Source organism: Scomber scombrus, chromosome 19, assembly GCF_963691925.1.
Source record: "Scomber scombrus chromosome 19, fScoSco1.1, whole genome shotgun sequence".
NCBI lineage: Eukaryota > Metazoa > Chordata > Actinopteri > Scombriformes > Scombridae > Scomber > Scomber scombrus.
In genome coordinates, this window is record NC_084988.1 from 172,404 (window position 1) to 193,382 (window position 20,979).

At 41.6% G+C, this 20,979-nt stretch overlaps 1 protein-coding gene across 1 annotated transcript in view; it reads left to right on the plus strand.

Annotated features, from left to right (window-relative positions):
* The first annotated feature begins 941 nt into the window (after positions 1 to 941).
* Positions 942 to 20,979, plus strand: part of mapkbp1 (mitogen-activated protein kinase binding protein 1) — a 22,950-nt gene continuing 2,912 nt past the window's right edge. The window contains 3 exon segments of the mRNA XM_062440768.1: positions 942 to 1,067; positions 5,986 to 6,077; positions 20,413 to 20,456. Coding sequence (XP_062296752.1) covers positions 942 to 1,067; positions 5,986 to 6,077; positions 20,413 to 20,456 — 262 coding nt within the window.

The window sequence follows — 20,979 nt, forward strand, 5'->3', positions numbered from 1 at the left end:
AGTTTATTTCTTTTTATGGTTCAATAAAGTTGAAGAAGTGAATTTAGTTTCCTGTTTATATCTGATAGTTTTTTATCTTTAAAACTATTTTAAAAATCTACGTTTATTTAACTGAAATCTGTTTGTCTGATTTTATACATTTTATATCTAACTGTTTAAGGCTCAGTAATAATAAGTGTTGGTAAGATAATGAATTAATAAATAAGTTAAACTAGTTTTAAAAGCAGCATCAGGTTTGTTAAAATGTACATTTAGTATTTTTGTTGGTTTTATATCATTTGAAATGACATTAAACCATTTTCTACCAAAAGTAAGTAAGTGATTAAGCAGGGTAACCCTGGTCTGTAGGAGGGTAACCCTGGTCTGTAGGAGGGTAACCCTGGTCTGTAGGAGGGTAACTCTGGTCTGTAGGAGGGTAAACCTGGACTGTAGGAGGGTAACCCTGGTCTGTAGGAGGGTTACTCTGGTCTGTAGCAGGGTAACCCTGGTCTGTAGCAGGGTAACCCTGCTCTGCTCTGTATTGTAATGGCGGCTCTGTGACCGGAAGTGTTTCAGTGCAGACTGATGATCTGATTGGTCGGTTTGAGCTGTACAAATAAAACTGAAGTGGACTTTTAAAGATCAGGTCTGTGGTTCCCAACAGGAGGCTCGGGACCCACCAGCGGTCACAGGGTCTATTTGATCAATCACATCTGATCGATCACATTGATCAGTGTGTTGTTTGTTTAAAGGTCCCGAACAGCTGATCTGGATCACGTTTTATTCTGAAAAGTCTGACAGGAAGTGTCTGCGGTGCGTCAGTCAGTCCGGTCCCGGTGTGTCAGAGCAGCCGCGGGACCGCAGTCTGTGATCCGGATCAGTCCAGACCCAGAGCCGGGCAGGGTGAACCCGGTCCGGTCCAGTCCGGTACAGTCCGGTACAGTCCGGTCCATCATGACGCGATGAGCGCGGAGGGAAGCGGCACGATCCGCAGCCGCATCAGGAGCCTGCTGCGCTCACCGTCCATTAAACTGAGGCGGCGGAGCGGCGGAGCGGCAGCGCGGCACAAAGAGTCTCTGACTGACAGGGTGAGCACGCGCACACACACGTGCACATGCACGTTTGAGTTTTTATAATGTTGATTATTATTATCTGAACATTTCTACCTCCAAACACCGCAGTGGTCACACTGACCGCAGGGTGGATTATTACACAGCAGCAACTAGTGAGTGTTTCTATGGAAACATAGATGATGAACAGAAAAAAACAATACACACATACACACACACACATACACACACACACACACACACACACAAACATATACACTCACACACACACACACACACACACACACAAACACACAAACACACACACACAAACACACACACATACATATATACACATATACAAACAGACACACAGCAGATTTATATATATATTTATATAAAATAATATTTTTAATTTAACACGTCTGTATTGATGCTGCATTCAGGTGCTGTGGGACAAACAGACTCACAGCTGCCAATCAAACACTTTAAATTAGTTTCATGATTAAATGAGCAAATCGTCTTTTTTCTGTTTCAGCTCATTTATATTTTCATCTTTCTGTAAATCAGACATTAATAATAAATCTGTTACTGAATACTGAAAAAAACATCAGACTGAGCCGAGTCCTGCTGGGAGACCATCTGCCTCCACCGGCTGAGAGGAGCAGCCGTCATGATAATACTAACAGCAACAATAATAATACTAACAGCAACAATAATAATACTAACAACAACAATAATAATACTAACAGCAATAATAATAAGATTATATACGTTTATAGCCATATGCAATAAAAACACGGAGGTTCAGACAATGCAATGAAACACTTACTTCCTTACACACAATAATAATGTAATTAAAAAAGAATCAAATTAACCAGAAAAGAGAAATGCTGAATAAGCTGAGTTCAGTCTGTGGAGATGATGGAGCCTGAAAACAGCCTGTGGGTATAATAATAATAATATTAATATTAATATTAATATTAATACTACTAATCATAATAATAATATTAGCACTGTGGGTGTTAAATAAATCTGCTGATTATTTTCTTTATGAAACGTTTGACAGAAATGATTCATTGATTATTAAAGTCAGCTGATTAATCAATGAATGGATCATCAGCTGTTTGTCCCTGCCGGGCCTCCGTCCCTCTGTCAATACAACTCCCAGAATGCTTTGCGTCACGTTTGAACTGCGTCTGCTCGCCGTTCGTTTGACTCGTTTTATTTTCAGTTCATAAAACAGATTCAAATAAAAATATCAGAACACACATAGACACACACACACACACACACACACACAGACACACACACTCACAGACACACACACACTCACAGACACACACACACACACACACACACACACACACACACACACCTGAAACAATGAAGGAGCCTTAATGATGTCAGTATAACAGCAGCTTCAGGGAGATCAATCAGTTTATTGGTCAAATGAAAGAGACAACAGGTACAACGGACCTCCATCTTCATCACCATGGCAACCTGAGAGGACGAAGACAAACCCCATCAGACGCTCCATCTTCATCACCATGGCAACCTGAGAGGACGAAGACAAACCCCATCAGACGCTCCATCTTCATCACCATGGCAACCTGAGAGGACGAAGACAAACACCGTCAGACGCTCCATCTTCATCACCATGGCAACCTGAGAGGACGAAGACAAACCCCGTCAGACGCTCCATCTTCATCACCATGGCAACCTGAGAGGACGAAGACAAACCCCGTCAGACGCTCCATCTTCATCACCATGGCGACCTGAGAGGACGAAGACAAACACCGTCAGACGCTCCATCTTCATCACTATGGCGACCTGAGAGGACGAAGACAAACACCGTCAGACGCTCCATCTTCATCACCATGGCGACCTGAGAGGACGAAGACAAACACCGTCAGACGCTCCATCTTCATCACCATGGCGACCTGAGAGGACGAAGACAAACCCCGTCAGACGCTCCATCTTCATCACCATGGCAACCTGAGAGGACGAAGACAAACCCCGTCAGACGCTCCATCTTCATCACCATGGCGACCTGAGAGGACGAAGACAAACCCCGTCAGACGCTCCATCTTCATCACCATGGTGACCTGAGAGGACGAAGACAAACGCCGTCAACAGAGCTGAACTACAGCAGACTGACAGATGGAAGCTTGTAGAAACAGCTTCATGTGTTCAGATAGACTGGTGTTGTTGTTGTTGTTGTTGTTGTTGTTGTTGTTGTTGTTGTTGTTGTTGTTGTTTACTCTCAGCTGGTTAATGTGGAACAGGAAGTTAAAGTTGATCAGCTGACTGCAGGAAGTGTGTGAATTTGAAGTCAGTTGTGGTCTGTAGATCAGCTGACTCATTATCTGTGCTCTCATTGGCTGGAGGAAACCATCGAATATAAATAGTTTGTTTCAGAGGGAGTGGAGTCATGTGACACACACACACACACACAAACACACACACACACACACACACACAGCACAGGACACACTCAGTGCTGGAGCTTCATTGTGTTAGCTTAGCATCGACTAGCGCTCTACAATACTACACATGATAGCCTGCTAATTACACGCTAATTACACGCTAGCAGGCCCAGGGTCAGCCGACTGCAGGAGGACCGTCTGGAGCCTGAGAGACAGGTCTGAGTTTAGTCTGGCTTACAGTGAGACAGGTCTGAGTTTAGTCTGGTTTACAGTGAGACAGGTCTGAGTTTAGTCTGGTTTACAGAGAGACAGGTCCAGGTTTAGTCTGGTTTACAGTGAGACAGGTCTAAGTTTAGTCTGGTTTACAGTGAGACAGGTCTGAGTTTAGTCTGGCTTACAGTGAGACAGGTCCAGGTTTAGTCTGGCTTACAGTGAGACAGGTCCAGGTTTAGTCTGGTTTACAGTGAGACAGGTCTAAGTTTAGTCTGGCTTACAGAGAGACAGGTCCAGGTTTAGTCTGGTTTACAGTGAGACAGGTCCAGGTTTAGTCTGGTTTACAGTGAGACAGGTCTGAGTTTAGTCTGGTTTACAGTGAGACAGGTCTGAGTTTAGTCTGGTTTACAGTGAGACAGGTCTGAGTTTAGTCTGGTTTACAGTGAGACAGGTCTGAGTTTAGTCTGGTTTACAGAGAGACAGGTCTGAGTTTAGTCTGGTTTACAGAGAGACAGGTCTGAGTTTAGTCTGGTTTACAGAGAGACAGGTCTGAGTTTAGTCTGGTTTACAGTGAGACAGGTCTAAGTTTAGTCTGGCTTACAGAGAGACAGGTCCAGGTTTAGTCTGGTTTACAGTGAGACAGGTCTGAGTTTAGTCTGGTTTACAGTGAGACAGGTCTAAGTTTAGTCTGGTTTACAGTGAGACAGGTCCAGGTTTAGTCTGGCTTACAGAGAGAGACAGGTCTGAGTTTAGTCTGGTTTACAGTGAGACAGGTCCAGGTTTAGTCTGGTTTACAGTGAGATGGGTCTGAGTTTAGTCTGGTTTACAGTGAGACGGGTCTGAGTTTAGTCTGGTTTACATTGAGACAGGTTGATGGACTCCAGCGTGTGATTGGACGGGACCGGTCAGTATGGAGGATAAAGTGAGTCTGCTGGTTAAATCAGATTAACTTTAATTCTTGCAGCCAATCAGACGCGTCGAGCTTTAACCCTTCAGTCCGGTTTCATGGTCTCAAACCGGCTGAGGTCTCTGCAGGTTTCAGCAGGTTTTCAGGGAGTTCGTGGTCTTCTGAGGACTTACAATCCAGATCTTCACAGGTCAGCCTGGTTGATCCAGTGTGATCAGCTGATCTCAGACCGGCTGGCTTCTTCCCTGGTGGTTCTGATTGTTTGGGAACTTCTGTTTTCAGGTGTTTTGAAGGGCGGCTGTGGATCAGGAGGTAGAGCGGTCGTCCTCCAATTGGAAGATTGGCGGTTCGATTCCCGGCTCCTCCAGTCCACGTCGATGTGTCCTTGGGCAAAACACTTAACCCCTAATTGCTCCCGTTGTAGTGTAAAGCGATTTGAGTGGTCGTAAAGACTAGAAAGGTTCTATATAAGTACAGAACATTTACCATCTTGGACCAGTGAAAAGCTCGACCTGCCTGTGACCCTTGAGCGGGTTCAAAGGTTCCTGGGGGGTTCTGGGAGTGTTATCAGGCTGTTAATAATCACTGAGGAGGTTCAATATTCATCTTAAAGCTTTTACTGCTGCTTGAAAGAGATTCAGGATGTTAGCAGGACTGATGAGGATTAGTTTCCAGGTGTGTTTGATTAGTTCTGGGTTCCAGGTTCTTGGATGGGTTTGGGGGTATTTTAGCCGCCTCTAGCAGCTGCTCTGGTTTACTCTGGGTCTAGGGTTGCAGTTGGTCTTGAAGGTGCTGCAGGTGGGTACAAGTAGATTTTATGAGGTTTCAAGAATATAGACAACAGCCAACAGTTGGTCAGCAGGATGCAGGAGTCCAGTGGTGCCGGCATCTCTGTAAGAGGCAACAAGCATATTTTATTTTATTTTTTTTATTATTATTATTTTTTTTAATCTTTTATTTTATGTTTTTTATTATTTTTATTTTATGTTTTTATTTTATTTTTCAATTTTATTTTATTTTATGTTTTTTTTTTTTAAAGTGTATTTTAGAGGTTTAAAGGGTTCCTGAGTTGTTGAGCAGTTCCAGGTGTCATAAAGTGGCTCCACATCCAGGGGGTCCAGGACTGTTTGAGTGGGTCTTTCCTTCCTGTCTGAACAATAATAAGATTGAATCCCACTGAGCTCAGCTGTGGATCAGCAGGTAGAACCGTCGTCCACCAATCAGAAGACCGGCGGTTTGATTCCCGGCTCCTCCGGTCAGCGTGTCCATGTCCAAACCCCTGTTGCTATGCCAACGGTGTGTGAATGTGTGTGATTGGTTAGTTTCCTCCTGATGAGCAGGTTGGTTCTGTGTGTGGAAGCTGCTCATCACTGTTTATAACTACTGACCTCTGACCTTTGCCTTCCAGGTGACGTTGGAGAAGGTTCTCGGTATCACGGCTCCAGGGAACCGAGCGCTGTCCTGCGACCCGCGAACGGGACTGCTGGCTTATCCTGCTGGGTGAGAACCTCAGACTGTCTGAGTGGGTCGGGGGTTTGATGATGTCATCATGTGTTTCTGTTCAGGTTCAACTTTGATCTTTTATTCATGAAACTTCTGATAAAGGAAACTTCTCTGCTCAAAGACGTTGAGTGTATATTAGTCTATGTGTGAAGAGCCTTGAGATGACTTTGTTGTGATTTGGCGCTTTATAAATAAAGATTGATTGAGTGTCAGAGAGCGTTCAGTGTTGGGAACAGCTGGAGCTGAAGCACTGAGACAGAAAGTTCTGTTTAATCAGAATCACTGAAAGCAGCAGTGAGAGGGCTGACCTGTGTGGGCTCAGCTGGTGTTCAGGGTTCTGTTGTCAGACCTTTAGTTGGATGTTTGGTCCTCAGCAGCTAATAAATAGTTCTGATGTGTAGCTGCTGACTCTGGTTCAGTTTCACACACATCTAAACCCAAACCCTGACTCCTCATTGGTCACTTTGGTGTTTATCTTCTTTATTTTCCTCTTTAACAACCTGAACAGAAACTAAAGTCACTGCACACAGTTTAGTTTAGTGTTGTGTCGGATGTAAGGGCCGAGCATAAATTATTTTAATGCTCTACCTCCTGTGGATCAGGAGGTAGAGCGGTCGTCCTCCAATTGGAAGATTGGTGGTTCGATTCCCGGCTCCTCCAGTCTACATGTGGATGTGTCCTTGGGCAAGACACTTAACCCCTAGTTGCTCCCGTTGCTATGCCAACGGTGTATGAATGTGTGTGAATGAGTTGTAGTGTAAAGCGCTTTGAGTGGTTGAAAAGACTAGAAAGGTTCTATATAAGTACACAACATTTACCATTTATGTTTGTTTTAATGACATTAATCTCTCCTCACTGACGCTGTTGTAATGCAGCTCAGAGCTCAGCATGTGTTCATAGAGCAGGACCAGGAGTCTGCTCAGTGTTGGACTTTCTTTGTCGGAGGGTTGATATGAGCAGTCAGGGAGGTACGGAGCGGTGTGAACACCAGAAAGAAAGAAGATAGTTTTTCTATCATTTATTTAAACGTCATGTCTTCTTTTATAAAAAATAAACAAGTAGAGTAGAAAGTCCAGAAATATCTGAACTTTCTGCTCCTTGCATTGTTAAACAGGCTCAAATGTAGAGAAGAAAAATAAAACCTCAAGTAAAGTAGAGATACCTGGAAAATCTACTAGTACAGTTACTGAAGTATGAAGTAAATACTTCTTACTGATAATTTATAGCAAATATTACAGTTTGAAAACGAGGTTCAGCTCTGACTGGAACATAATCTGATGATGTTTGAGTCACTTCAGGAAGAAATATAAATGAAATAAATCATTTTCTCCATGTTCACTGCCTCCATACACGTGATTCATTACTAGTAGATAGTTTTGGATCTATTTGTTCAGGTTGCTTTCTCACCACCGGATCGAGACTTCCTGTTTTTATGGTCTCAGACCTGAGTGAGACTGTTGCTTTCAGAGAGTCAAACGAACTACGGTTCAATTAAAACACATTAAATGCTGTTGGTGTGAAAACAGCCTTAAAGTCTGTTTGTGTTTAAAGTCTTGAAGTATAAACTCTGAAATGAGATGAACGGTACTAAAAGGACTTGAATCAGGTGTGGATTATGTCCCCGTCGGTCAGAGCTGCACTGAAAACAGTTTAAAACATACAAAGTGAAAAAGAAATTAAAAGTATGAAGGAAAAAGGAAGTGTGGAGGACAGAATGAAAACAGAACACTGTGTTAGGGTTACACATGTTAGATCCAGGGTTCGGGGACTGCAGGTTCCTCACAGCTAACGGTGGGTTAGGGTTCGGGTTCGGGGACTGCAGGTTCCTCTCAGCTAACGGTGGGTTCGGGTTCGGGGACTGCAGGTTCCTCTCAGCTAACGGTGGGTTAGGGTTCGGGTTCGTGGACTGCAGGTTCCTCACAGCTAACGGTGGGTTAGGGTTAGGGTTCGGGGACTGCAGGTTCCTCTCAGCTAACGGTGGGTTAGGGTTAGGGTTCGGGGACTGCAGGTTCCTCACAGCTAACGGTGGGTTAGGGTTCGGGGACTGCAGGTTCCTCTCAGCTAACGGTGGGTTAGGGTTCGGGTTCGGGGACTGCAGGTTCCTCACAGCTAACGGTGGGTTAGGGTTCGGGTTCGGGGACTGCAGGTTCCTCACAGCTAACGGTGTAGAAACATGACTGAGTCTTATTATTGTGACTGCAGTTATAAAAAGTGAACCTAGAAGATTAAAGTCACAGGAATGTGAGTCAGAGGTTCTGGGTCGGGCTCTTTAAGGGATAATGACTTCATGAGATTATCAGATTAAACGCATCATGTGTTGCAGGCCATGAGGAACCTGGTTCTAATATGATCCATGAGACATGTGTCTGCTGCACGCCAGGGTTACTCTACCTGCAGGACTGCTGAGAGGACTTAGACATGATCCTGGGTTTCCGAAATGTGTTTTAGGGTCTTTGACTGAGTTCTAGAGGCTCTTCAGGGTTTCTAGTGAACTCTGGGAGTCTGAGAGAATCTGTGTTGAATGTTTTAAGACAGCATTGAAAGAGACAGCGTTGTCAGTTAAATGGGTTTCAAGGATCCCTGAGAGACTTCCTGGAGTTCTTAAGAGGCTCTTTGTGGTCTTTCAGGGGTCGTCTTTGGAGTTTCAGTGGTTCTTTTAAGAATGGGTCACAGGGACACTTTCAGGAGGATCCAGGGTTTAATAAAGGAAGCAGGTCATTTATAGGTATTTAAGGGGTTCTCTAGAGGAAGTGATTTAAAGAAGAGGGTCTGCAGGGGGGCTCGTGGACTTTAAGGAGGCCTTTGAAGGCTCATCATGGGTTCATCCAGGATATTTAAGGTGTTTGTAGATTTTCCAGGAGGTCCTGAGGTGGTCTCACATTCTCAGGGTTCACATGGGTCAGAGGAGGTTTGAGGTCTTTAAGGGGTCTCGGTGGTATTTGAAGGAGTTCTTGAAATAGTCTCTATTGGTTTTTAGGAGGCTCAGGTCTGTGAGGATGTTTTAGAGAGATTTACGAGGGTCTGTAAAGGGACAACCCTGGTTTGTCAAGACTCCTTCAGTTTTTTAATGATTAAATGGTTCCAGGAGTTCCTTCCTGAGCCGTGTCAGTGGTTGGAGAGTTGAGGGGTCGCTCCTGAAGTTCCAGGGGTTATTGAAGGGATCTTTTAGGGGCTTCCTGGGGGGGCTTTAGGTATTCAGGGGTTTGTTCCTGAGCAGTGGCCTCTGAAGGCAGCACAGGGGCGTCTGATATAAACTCTTAATGGTTGTGTTAACGATGTCTGAGCCGACCTTATCGAGTGAGTCTCACTTTGCAAAAAACCAATCACACTCAGATTCATGGAGTTACTCCTTCATCGTCCACTCGGATGGACAGACAGTGTTAACATGTTCTAAGTCAGGAGTCATATCTACCAGCTCTGTGCCTCTGTGCTGTCTGATTGGTTTAGAGAGTCCAGAGTCACAGTTGGATGTGAGGCAGGGTGGAGCTCCGTCAGCAAATAAAGAATCAAACCCGGATGTTTGTGTCTCTGGTAAAGGTTAGTGTTCCAGTCCTGTTGGTTGAGTTCTGTTAAAGGAGAAGTTACATCACTGTAAAGCTGTTGTTGAATTCAAGATTCTAATCATACTGAGTTTAACACTTTGCTGTGAAAGTGTCAGTAAATGTCCAGCTCAGTAGAAACCAGTAGAAAAACCAGTAGAAACCATAGACTGTATATAAAATGGACGTAACATCCGTGACGTCACCCATTGGTTTGTGGACTGCTGCTCGGAGGCCAATAGTATTGGATCTGAGCAGCGCCATCTTGAACATTTCAGGTGCATGCTGGGAAAAATAAAAACATGGATTCTACTTATATGGGCATCAGGAGGAGCATGAGGCGCCCTCCTGAACCTGTGAACCAATCAACCTGTCAATCACCACGTAGCCACGCCCTAATGCATACCCTGCTTTATCGTCACATATAAAATCAGGGAGGCCAAAATGTCCCAAATGAACATCATACTGCATTGAAGAAGGCTTTAAACTAGCGATTGAGACCATAAACACATTTTGAAAACGTTTACTGAGGTTAGAAATCAAGTGAGAAGTTGGTGAATTCTCCATTGACTTGTATAGAGACGGAAGTCCTTTTGACACCAAAACGGTCGCCCCCTGGTGGCCTTTTGATAGAATGCAGTTTAAGTTACTTCCTGGTTGGCCTCATTTCAGAGGACCAGAACTCCCCGCCTGGTAGGAACCAGCAGAAGTCTTATTCAGCAGTTTCTCACTGAACCTGAAAGACCAGGACTGAATTTATTGTTTTCTGCTGGAGGCGTTTGTTTCAGTTAGAAACAGTTTTCTCTCAGAGTAGAAGACAGTTTGTTTGTTAGTTAAACACTGAAGAGGAGAAGCTGTTAGACATGATGAAGAGGAGAAGCTGTTAGACATGATGAAGAGGAGAAGCTGTTAGCAGACATGATGAAGAGGAGAAGCTGCTTCGTCCTCACAGTGGAACGATAAATGATTTCCTGTCTTTTAGGAGTTTGTTTACTAAGACAGTAAAATAATCAGATAGTAGTTCTGAGGATGTTTATGATGATCAGTGAAGACGATGATCTACAACACAGCTCCATAAAGCTCACTTTACCTTTACACTAAATACATTACATCATTACTGCTATATGTTCATGTCTGAGGTAGAATAGGACTGAGAGGAGAATATGATCAGAATGTAACACACACAGTTTCCTGTTGTTGGTTCATCACAGTCTGATTATTGATTATTGATTATTGATTATTATCATGTGAAACTTCTAAAGTGACTGAAACGAGTCGTCATGTCCAACTCAGAACTTCATGTTCCTTCCCTGAGTCAGCAGCTCAGTGTGTGTGTGTGTGTGTGTGTGTGTGTGTGTGTCTGTGTGTGTGTGTGTGTGTGTGTGTGTGTGTGTGTGTGTGTGTACAGCAGGTCAAAGGTCACAGTCTCTCTGAGCTGTGGCTCTTCCTGACAGACCGGTGGGTTTTGTTTCAGAGGAATGATGGGAATGTCAGAGGGCGAGCGCTGGAGGCGATCCTGCCCCCCCCCCCCCCCCCCCCCCCCCAGAGACATCCAATCAGCTCTGAGTGTGGGAGGAGCGAGGCAGCTGATTGGTTGGAGCTGTTCAGATGAAAACATTCAGAATCAGTTTATGCATGAAAAGAGACAGAAGAAGGAGGGAAGTGGGTCAGAGAGGTGAATGTAGGTTAATATCTGAGACTGTGACACAATGAATGAATGAATGAATGAATGAATGAAGGAATGAAGGAATGAATGAATGAGACAGTAGAAGAAGAGAATCAGCAGCTGTTTCCTGGATTTTTCATCTTAAACATTTTAGTGAAAGTTTCTCCAGATGAAAGAAAAGAATCCAGTCAGAGGAACTTCCTGTTTGACCCATAAATACATGATTATGATTATATATTGATTAAATGATTGATAGAAACATGTTATCCACCAACTATCACACACACACACACACACACACACGCACACACACACACACACACACATACACACACACACACACACACACACGCACACACATACACACACACACACAAACACAGCAGTGTGTGTATATATATATTTAAGCATATTAAAGTAGAGATTAAAAAAATAAAGCAGATTTAGGAAACGATGATGATGATGATGACGATGAAGATCAGATTGATGAGAAAAGATGAAGGAATAATTCACAGTTCTGTTTTATTATCAGAACAAAGACGAGTCGATGCTGCAGCTGAGATTCTGCTGCAATGCAGGTCTGAACATGTGTGTGTGTGTGTGTGTGTGTGTGTGTGTGTGTGTGTTACTGTGTGTGTGTGTGTGTGTGTGAGTGTGTGTGTGTGTGTGTGTGTGTATGTGTGTGTGTGTGTGTGTGTGCGTGTGTGTGTGTGTGTGTGTGTGTGTGTGTGAAGGGCACCTTCCTCTCTCACATGAAGAACAGTGAACACATTATTAATAATTCATGAGGACCGTCTCAGTCTGGGCCACATGCAGCTCAGTTTGATCTCAAGTGGGCCAGACCAGTAAAACCAGTAAAACCAGTAAAACCATAACATAATATAATATAAATAATATAAATAATAGCAGTGTTTCTGCAGCAGTGTTTCTGCAGACTTTACAGACTGTAGTTGAGGACTCAGACCCTCTGAGGGTTTCGGCTCCCCAGAAGAACATGATGTCCATTTTTAAGTGAAAAGCATCGTTCTGGTTTTACTCTGAGAACATTTAGAGGTTATATCTACAATATATTTAGTGCTTTATTTAACTACTGATGACACAGCCAGAGGCTAACGTTAGCTGCAGCAGAGACAGAGCAGAGGCTAACGTTAGCTGCAGCAGAACAGAGCAGAGGCTAACGTTAGCTGCAGCTGAACAGAGCAGAGGCTAACGTTAGCTGCAGCAGAGACAGAGCAGAGGCTAACGTTAGCTGCAGCTGAACAGAGCAGAGGCTAACGTTAGCTGCAGCAGAGACAGAGCAGAGGCTAACGTTAGCTGCAGCAGAGACAGAGCAGAGGCTAACGTTAGCTGCAGCAGAGACAGAGCAGAGGCTAACGTTAGCTGCAGCAGAGACAGAGCAGAGGCTAACGTTAGCTGCAGCAGAGACAGAGCAGAGGCTAACGTTAGCTGCAGCAGAGACGATGGAAAGTTGTCACTTCATTCAGTAAGAAGATAACATCATGTTATATCTTAATAAACCTCTCACACCGTAAGGGTTAGGGTTATACATGAAATATATAATATAACTTTACTATAAGAGATTATTCTGCACCATGTTCAATATCTGAATGTTTTAAATATGTATAGATATATAATATTAAATATATATGTGTATTGTTTTTTCAGATTATTGTTTTTCATGCTCAGGAAAAAAAACCTGCAAATGATCCAGCGGGCCGGATTGAACCCCTTGGTGGTTCTGTTCTGGCCCGCGGGCCGTATGTTTGACACCCTTCATCTAAAGGGTTCTGCACATGCTCAGTAGCGTCTGTCAGAGTCTGAAACATGATCACTGATATTAGTCTTTGTTTCTAACATGAACAAACTGTTAAATAAAGGACCATGTGACTCAGAACCGGGTCACATGATCCTTTATTTAACAGTTTGGACTTTAACTCAAATCAGCTGTTACACAGAATGATCCTTTAAAGTGTTTAAAGAGACGAGAGAGAGAGAGAGCTTCTTCATGTGGGGAGGGTAGAGGATTAATGTGTGTGTGTGTGTGTGTGTGTGTGTGTGTGTGTGTGTGTGTGTGTGTGTGTGTGTGTGTGTGTGTGTGGTAGAATATAATTGGTTGCTGACTCAGCTGCTTACAGACAGACAGTCAGCAAGACCTTATCTACACACACACACACACACACACACACACACACACACACACACACACAGTAACACACACACACACACAAACACACACACACACACACACACAGTAACACACACACACACACTCTGCCTGCTGACTCACACAGGGATTACACATGTACATGGGTGTGTGCGTGTGTTACTGTGTGTGTGTGTGTGTGTGTGTGTGTGTGTGTTACTGTGTGTGTGTGTGTGTGTGTTTGTGTGTGTGTGTGTGTTACTGTGTGTGTGTGTGTGTGTGTGTGTGTGTGTTACTGTGTGTGTGTGTGTGTGTGTTTGTGTGTGTGTGTGTGTTACTGTGTGTGTGTGTGTGTGTGTGTGTGTGTGTGTGTGTGTGTGTGTGTGTGGGACTATCAGGAACATGAACCTCATAAAATAACCTTTGTTGTTGTTTTATTTAAATTACATTTTATATTTATTTAATTTTTTCAATATTTATAATTTATTTTTCTTCTTATCGTCTGAGTTTAGTTATGAGATGTTTGTCTGCTGAGAGGTCAAAGGTCAGAGAGGCCTGTGATGTCACAAAACCATAATACTGCAGTACTTTTACTGTAATACTGCATACTACATCACTCATAATACTGCAGTACTTTTACTGTAATACTGCATACTACATCACTATAATACTGCAGTACTTTTACTGTAATACTGCATACTACATCACTATAATACTGTAGTACTTTTACTGTAATACTGCATACTACATCACTATAATACTGCAGTACTTTTACCGTAATACTGCATACTACATCACTATAATACTGCAGTACTTTTACTGTAATACTGCATACTACATCACTCATAATACTGCAGTACTTTTACTGTAATACTGCATACTACATCACTATAATACTGTAGTACTTTTACTGTAATACTGCATACTACATCACTCATAATACTGCAGTACTTTTACTGTAATACTGCATACTACATCACTATAATACTGCAGTACTTTTACTGTAATACTGCATACTACATCACTATAATACTGTAGTACTTTTACTGTAATACTGCATACTACATCACTATAATACTGCAGTACTTTTACTGTAATACTGCATACTACATCACTCATAATACTGCAGTACTTTTACTGTAATACTGCATACTACATCACTATAATACTGCAGTACTTTTACTGTAATACTGCATACTACATCACTATAATACTGCAGTACTTTTACTGTAATACTGCATACTACATCACTATAATACTGCAGTACTTTTACTGTAATACTGCATACTACATCACTATAATACTGCAGTACTTTTACTGTAATACTGCATACTACATCACTATAATACTGCAGTACTTTTACTGTAATACTGCATACTACATCACTATAATACTGCAGTACTTTTACTGTAATACTGCATACTACATCATCATAATACTGCAGTACTTTTACTGTAATACTGCATACTACATCACTATAATACTGTAGTACTTTTACTGTAATACTGCATACTACATCACTATAATACTGCAGTACTTTTACTGTAATACTGCATACTACATCACTCATAATACTGCAGTACTTTTACTGTAATACTGCATACTACATCACTATAATACTGTAGTACTTTTACTGTAATACTGCATACTACATCACTCATAATACTGCAGTACTTTTACTGTAATACTGCATACTACATCACTATAATACTGCAGTACTTTTACTGTAATACTGCATACTACATCACTATAATACTGTAGTACTTTTACTGTAATACTGCATACTACATCACTATAATACTGCAGTACTTTTACTGTAATACTGCATACTACATCACTCATAATACTGCAGTACTTTTACTGTAATACTGCATACTACATCACTATAATACTGCAGTACTTTTACTGTAATACTGCATACTACATCACTATAATACTGCAGTACTTTTACTGTAATACTGCATACTACATCACTATAATACTGCAGTACTTTTACTGTAATACTGCATACTACATCACTATAATACTGCAGTACTTTTACTGTAATACTGCATACTACATCATCATAATACTGCAGTACTTTTACTGTAATACTGCATACTACATCACTATAATACTGCAGTACTTTTACTGTAATACTGCATACTACATCACTATAATACTGCAGTACTTTTACTGTAATACTGCATACTACATCACTCATAATACTGCAGTACTTTTACTGTAATACTGCATACTACATCACTCATAATACTGCAGTACTTTTACTGTAATACTGCATACTACATCACTATAATACTGCAGTACTTTTACTGTAATACTGCATACTACATCACTATAATACTGCAGTACTTTTACTGTAATACTACATACTACATCACTATAATACTGCAGTACTTTTACTGTAATACTGCATACTGCATCACTATAATACTGCAGTACTTTTACTGTAATACTACATACTACATCACTATAATACTGCAGTACTTTTACTGTAATACTGCATACTACATCACTATAATACTGCAGTACTTTTACTGTAATACTGCATACTACATCACTATAATACTGCAGTACTTTTACTGTAATACTGCATACTACATCACTATAATACTGCAGTACTTTTACTGTAATACTGCATACTACATCACTATAATACTGCAGTACTTTTACTGTAATACTGCATACTACATTACTATAATACTGCAGTACTTTTACCGTAATACTGCATACTACATCACTATAATACTGCAGTACTTTTACTGTAATACTGCATACTACATCACTATAATACTGCAGTACTTTTACTGTAATACTGCATACTACATCACTATAATACTGCAGTACTTTTACTGTAATACTGCATACTACATCACTATAATACTGCAGTACTTTTACCGTAATACTGCATACTACATTACTATAATACTGCAGTACTTTTACCGTAATACTGCATACTACATTACTATAATACTGCAGTACTTTTACTGTAATACTGCATACTACATCACTATAATACTGCAGTACTTTTACTGTAATACTGCATACTACATCACTATAATACTGCAGTACTTTTACTGTAATACTGCATACTACATCACTATAATACTGCAGTACTTTTACTGTAATACTGCATACTACATCACTATAATACTGCAGTCTCATTTATCTTCCTGAAAGATACAAACGTCATTGCTCATGAAATAGTTGTGATCTATAAAAAGCACACACACTCTCTCTCTCTCTCTGCTGTATAAACACAGTTCAGTTTAATGAGTGTGTGTTTGGTGACTCAGTGTGTTCAACCTGAAACCTTTATAAACACTCAGAGACCAGCAGCAGCAGCAGAAGAAGAAGAAGACTGCACACAGTAACATGAACTCTTTATAATTCATACATGAGAACAATTCATCATTCACTGTAATTAATATACCAGTAAACATGCTGTTCTTACCATCACCATCACAGGTGATCATAATTATAATAACTCATTCACCTCACCATCATTCATTCCTCTGGTTTGTAGTCAGCACACGCATACGCAGAAGAGTACTGTACTGTACTGTGATGTACTGTACTGTGATGCACTGTACTGTACTGTGGTGTACTGTACTGTGATGCACTGTACTGTACTGTGATGCACTGTACTGTGATGCACTGTACTGTACTGTGATGTACTGTGATGTACTGTACTGTACTGTGATGCACTGTACTGTACTGTGATGTACTGTACTGTACTGTGATGCACTGTACTGTACTGTGATGTACTGTACTGTGATGTACTGTACTGTGATGCACTGTACTGTACTGTGATGCACTTTACTGTACTGTGATGTACTGTACTGTGATGTACTGTACTGTGATGCACTGTACTGTACTGTGATGTACTGTACTGTGATGTACTGTGATGTACTGTGATGTACTGTACTGTACTGCACTGTACTGTGATGTACTGTGATGTACTGTACTGTGATGTCCTGTACTGTACTGCACTGTACTGTGATGTACTGTACTGTGATGTACTGTACTGTGATGTACTGTACTGTGATGTCCTGTACTGTACTGTGATGTACTGTACTGTGATGTACTGTCCTGTACTGCACTGCACTGTGATGTACTGTGATGTACTGTACTGTGATGTCCTGTACTGTACTGTGATGTACTGTCCTGTACTGCACTGCACTGTACTGTACTGCGATGTACTGTACTGTGATGTACTGCGATGTACTGTACTGTGATGTACTGTATTGTACTGTACCGAGATATACTGTACTGTACTGTGATGTACTGTACTGTCCTGTACTGTGATGTACTGTACTGTGATGTACTGTGATATACTGTACTGTACTGTCATACACACATACACACACACACTCTCTCTCTCTCTCTGCTGTATAAACACAGTTCAGTTTAATGAGTGTGTGTTTGGTGACTCAGTGTGTTCAACCTGAAACCTTTATAAACACTCAGAGACCAGCAGCAGAAGAAGAAGAAGAAGAAGAAGACTGCACACAGTAACATGAACTCTTTATAATTCATACATGAGAACAATTCATCATTCACTGTAATTAATATACCAGTAAACATGCTGTTCTTACCATCACCATCACAGGTGATCATAATTATAATAACTCATTCACCTCACCATCATTTATTCCTCTGGTTTGTAGTCAGCACACACATACGCAGAAGAGTACTGTACTGTACTGTGATGTACTGTACTGTGATGCACTGTACTGTACTGTACTGCGATGTACTGTACTGTGATGTACTGCGATGTACTGTACTGTGATGTACTGTATTGTACTGTACCGAGATATACTGTACTGTACTGTGATGTACTGTACTGTCCTGTACTGTGATGTACTGTGATGTACTGTACTGTGATGTACTGTGATGTACTGTACTGTACTGTCATACACACATACACACACACACTCTCTCTCTCTCTCTGCTGTATAAACACAGTTCAGTTTAATGAGTGTGTGTTTGGTGACTCAGTGTGTTCAACCTGAAACCTTTATAAACACTCAGAGACCAGCAGCAGCAGCAGAAGAAGAAGAAGACTGCACACAGTAACATGAACTCTTTATAATTCATACATGAGAACAATTCATCATTCACTGTAATTAATATACCAGTAAACATGCTGTTCTTACCATCACCATCACAGGTGATCATAATTATAATAACTCATTCACCTCACCATCATTCATTCCTCTGGTTTGTAGTCAGCACTCACATACGCAGAAGAGTACTGTACTGTACTGTGATGTACTGTACTGTGATGCACTGTACTGTACTGTGATGTACTGTACTGTGATGCACTGTACTGTGATGCACTGTACTGTGATGTACTGTACTGTGATGTACTGTACTGTACTGTGATGCACTGTACTGTACTGTGATGTACTGTACTGTGATGCACTGTACTGTACTGTGATGTACTGTACTGTGATGTACTGTACTGTGATGCACTGTACTGTACTGTGATGCACTGTACTGTACTGTGATGTACTGTACTGTGATGTACTGTACTGCACTGTACTGTGATGTACTGTGATGTACTGTACTGTGATGTCCTGTACTGTACTGCACTGTACTGTGATGTACTGTACTGTGATGTACTGTACTGTGATGTACTGTACTGTGATGTACTGTACTGTGATGTCCTGTACTGTACTGTGATGTACTGTACTGTGATGTACTGTCCTGTACTGCACTGCACTGTGATGTACTGTGATGTACTGTACTGTGATGTCCTGTACTGTACTGTGATGTACTGTCCTGTACTGCACTGCACTGTACTGTACTGCGATGTACTGTACTGTGATGTACTGCGATGTACTGTACTGTGATGTACTGTATTGTACTGTACCGAGATATACTGTACTGTACTGTGATGTACTGTACTGTCCTGTACTGTGATGTACTGTGATGTACTGTACTGTGATGTACTGTGATGTACTGTACTGTACTGTCATACACACATACACACACACTCTCTCTCTCTCTCTGCTGTATAAACACAGTTCAGTTTAATGAGTGTGTGTTTGGTGACTCAGTGTGTTCAACCTGAAACCTTTATAAACACTCAGAGACCAGCAGCAGAAGAAGAAGAAGAAGAAGAAGACTGCACACAGTAACATGAACTCTTTATAATTCATACATGAGAACAATTCATCATTCACTGTAATTAATATACCAGTAAACATGCTGTTCTTACCATCACCATCACAGGTGATCATAATTATAATAACTCATTCACCTCACCATCATTCATTCCTCTGGTTTGTAGTCAGCACACACATACGCAGAAGAGTACTGTACTGTACTGTACTGTGATGCACTGTACTGTACTGTGATGTACTGTACTGTGATGCACTGTACTGTACTGTGATGCACTGTACTGTGATGCACTGTACTGTACTGTGATGTACTGTACTGTGATGTACTGTACTGTGATGTACTGTACTGTGATGCACTGTACTGTACTGTGATGTACTGTACTGTACTGTGATGCACTGTACTGTACTGTGATGTACTGTACTGTGATGCACTGTACTGTACTGTGATGCACTGTACTGTCCTGTACTGCACTGCACTGTGATGTACTGTGATGTACTGTACTGTGATGTCCTGTACTGTACTGTGATGTACTGTCCTGTACTGCACTGCACTGTACTGTACTGCGATGTACTGTACTGTGATGTACTGCGATGTACTGTACTGTGATGTACTGTATTGTACTGTACCGAGATATACTGTACTGTACTGTGATGTACTGTACTGTCCTGTACTGTGATGTACTGTGATGTACTGTACTGTGATGTACTGTGATGTACTGTACTGTACTGTACTGTCATACACACATACACACACACACTCTCTCTCTCTCTCTCTGCTGTATAAACACAGTTCAGTTTAATGAGTGTGTGTTTGGTGACTCAGTGTGTTCAACCTGAAACCTTTATAAACACTCAGAGACCAGCAGCAGAAGAAGAAGAAGAAGAAGAAGACTGCACACAGTAACATGAACTCTTTATAATTCATACATGAGAACAATTCATCATTCACTGTAATTAATATACCAGTAAACATGCTGTTCTTACCATCACCATCACAGGTGATCATAATTATAATAACTCATTCACCTCACCATCATTCATTCCTCTGGTTTGTAGTCAGCACACACATACGCAGAAGAGTACTGTACTGTACTGTACTGTGATGCACTGTACTGTACTGTGATGTACTGTACTGTGATGCACTGTACTGTACTGTGATGCACTGTACTGTGATGCACTGTACTGTGATGTACTGTACTGTGATGTACTGTACTGTGATGTACTGTACTGTGATGCACTGTACTGTGATGTACTGTACTGTACTGTGATGCACTGTACTGTACTGTGATGTACTGTACTGTGATGCACTGTACTGTACTGTGATGCACTGTACTGTCCTGTACTGCACTGCACTGTGATGTACTGTGATGTACTGTACTGTGATGTCCTGTACTGTACTGTGATGTACTGTCCTGTACTGCAC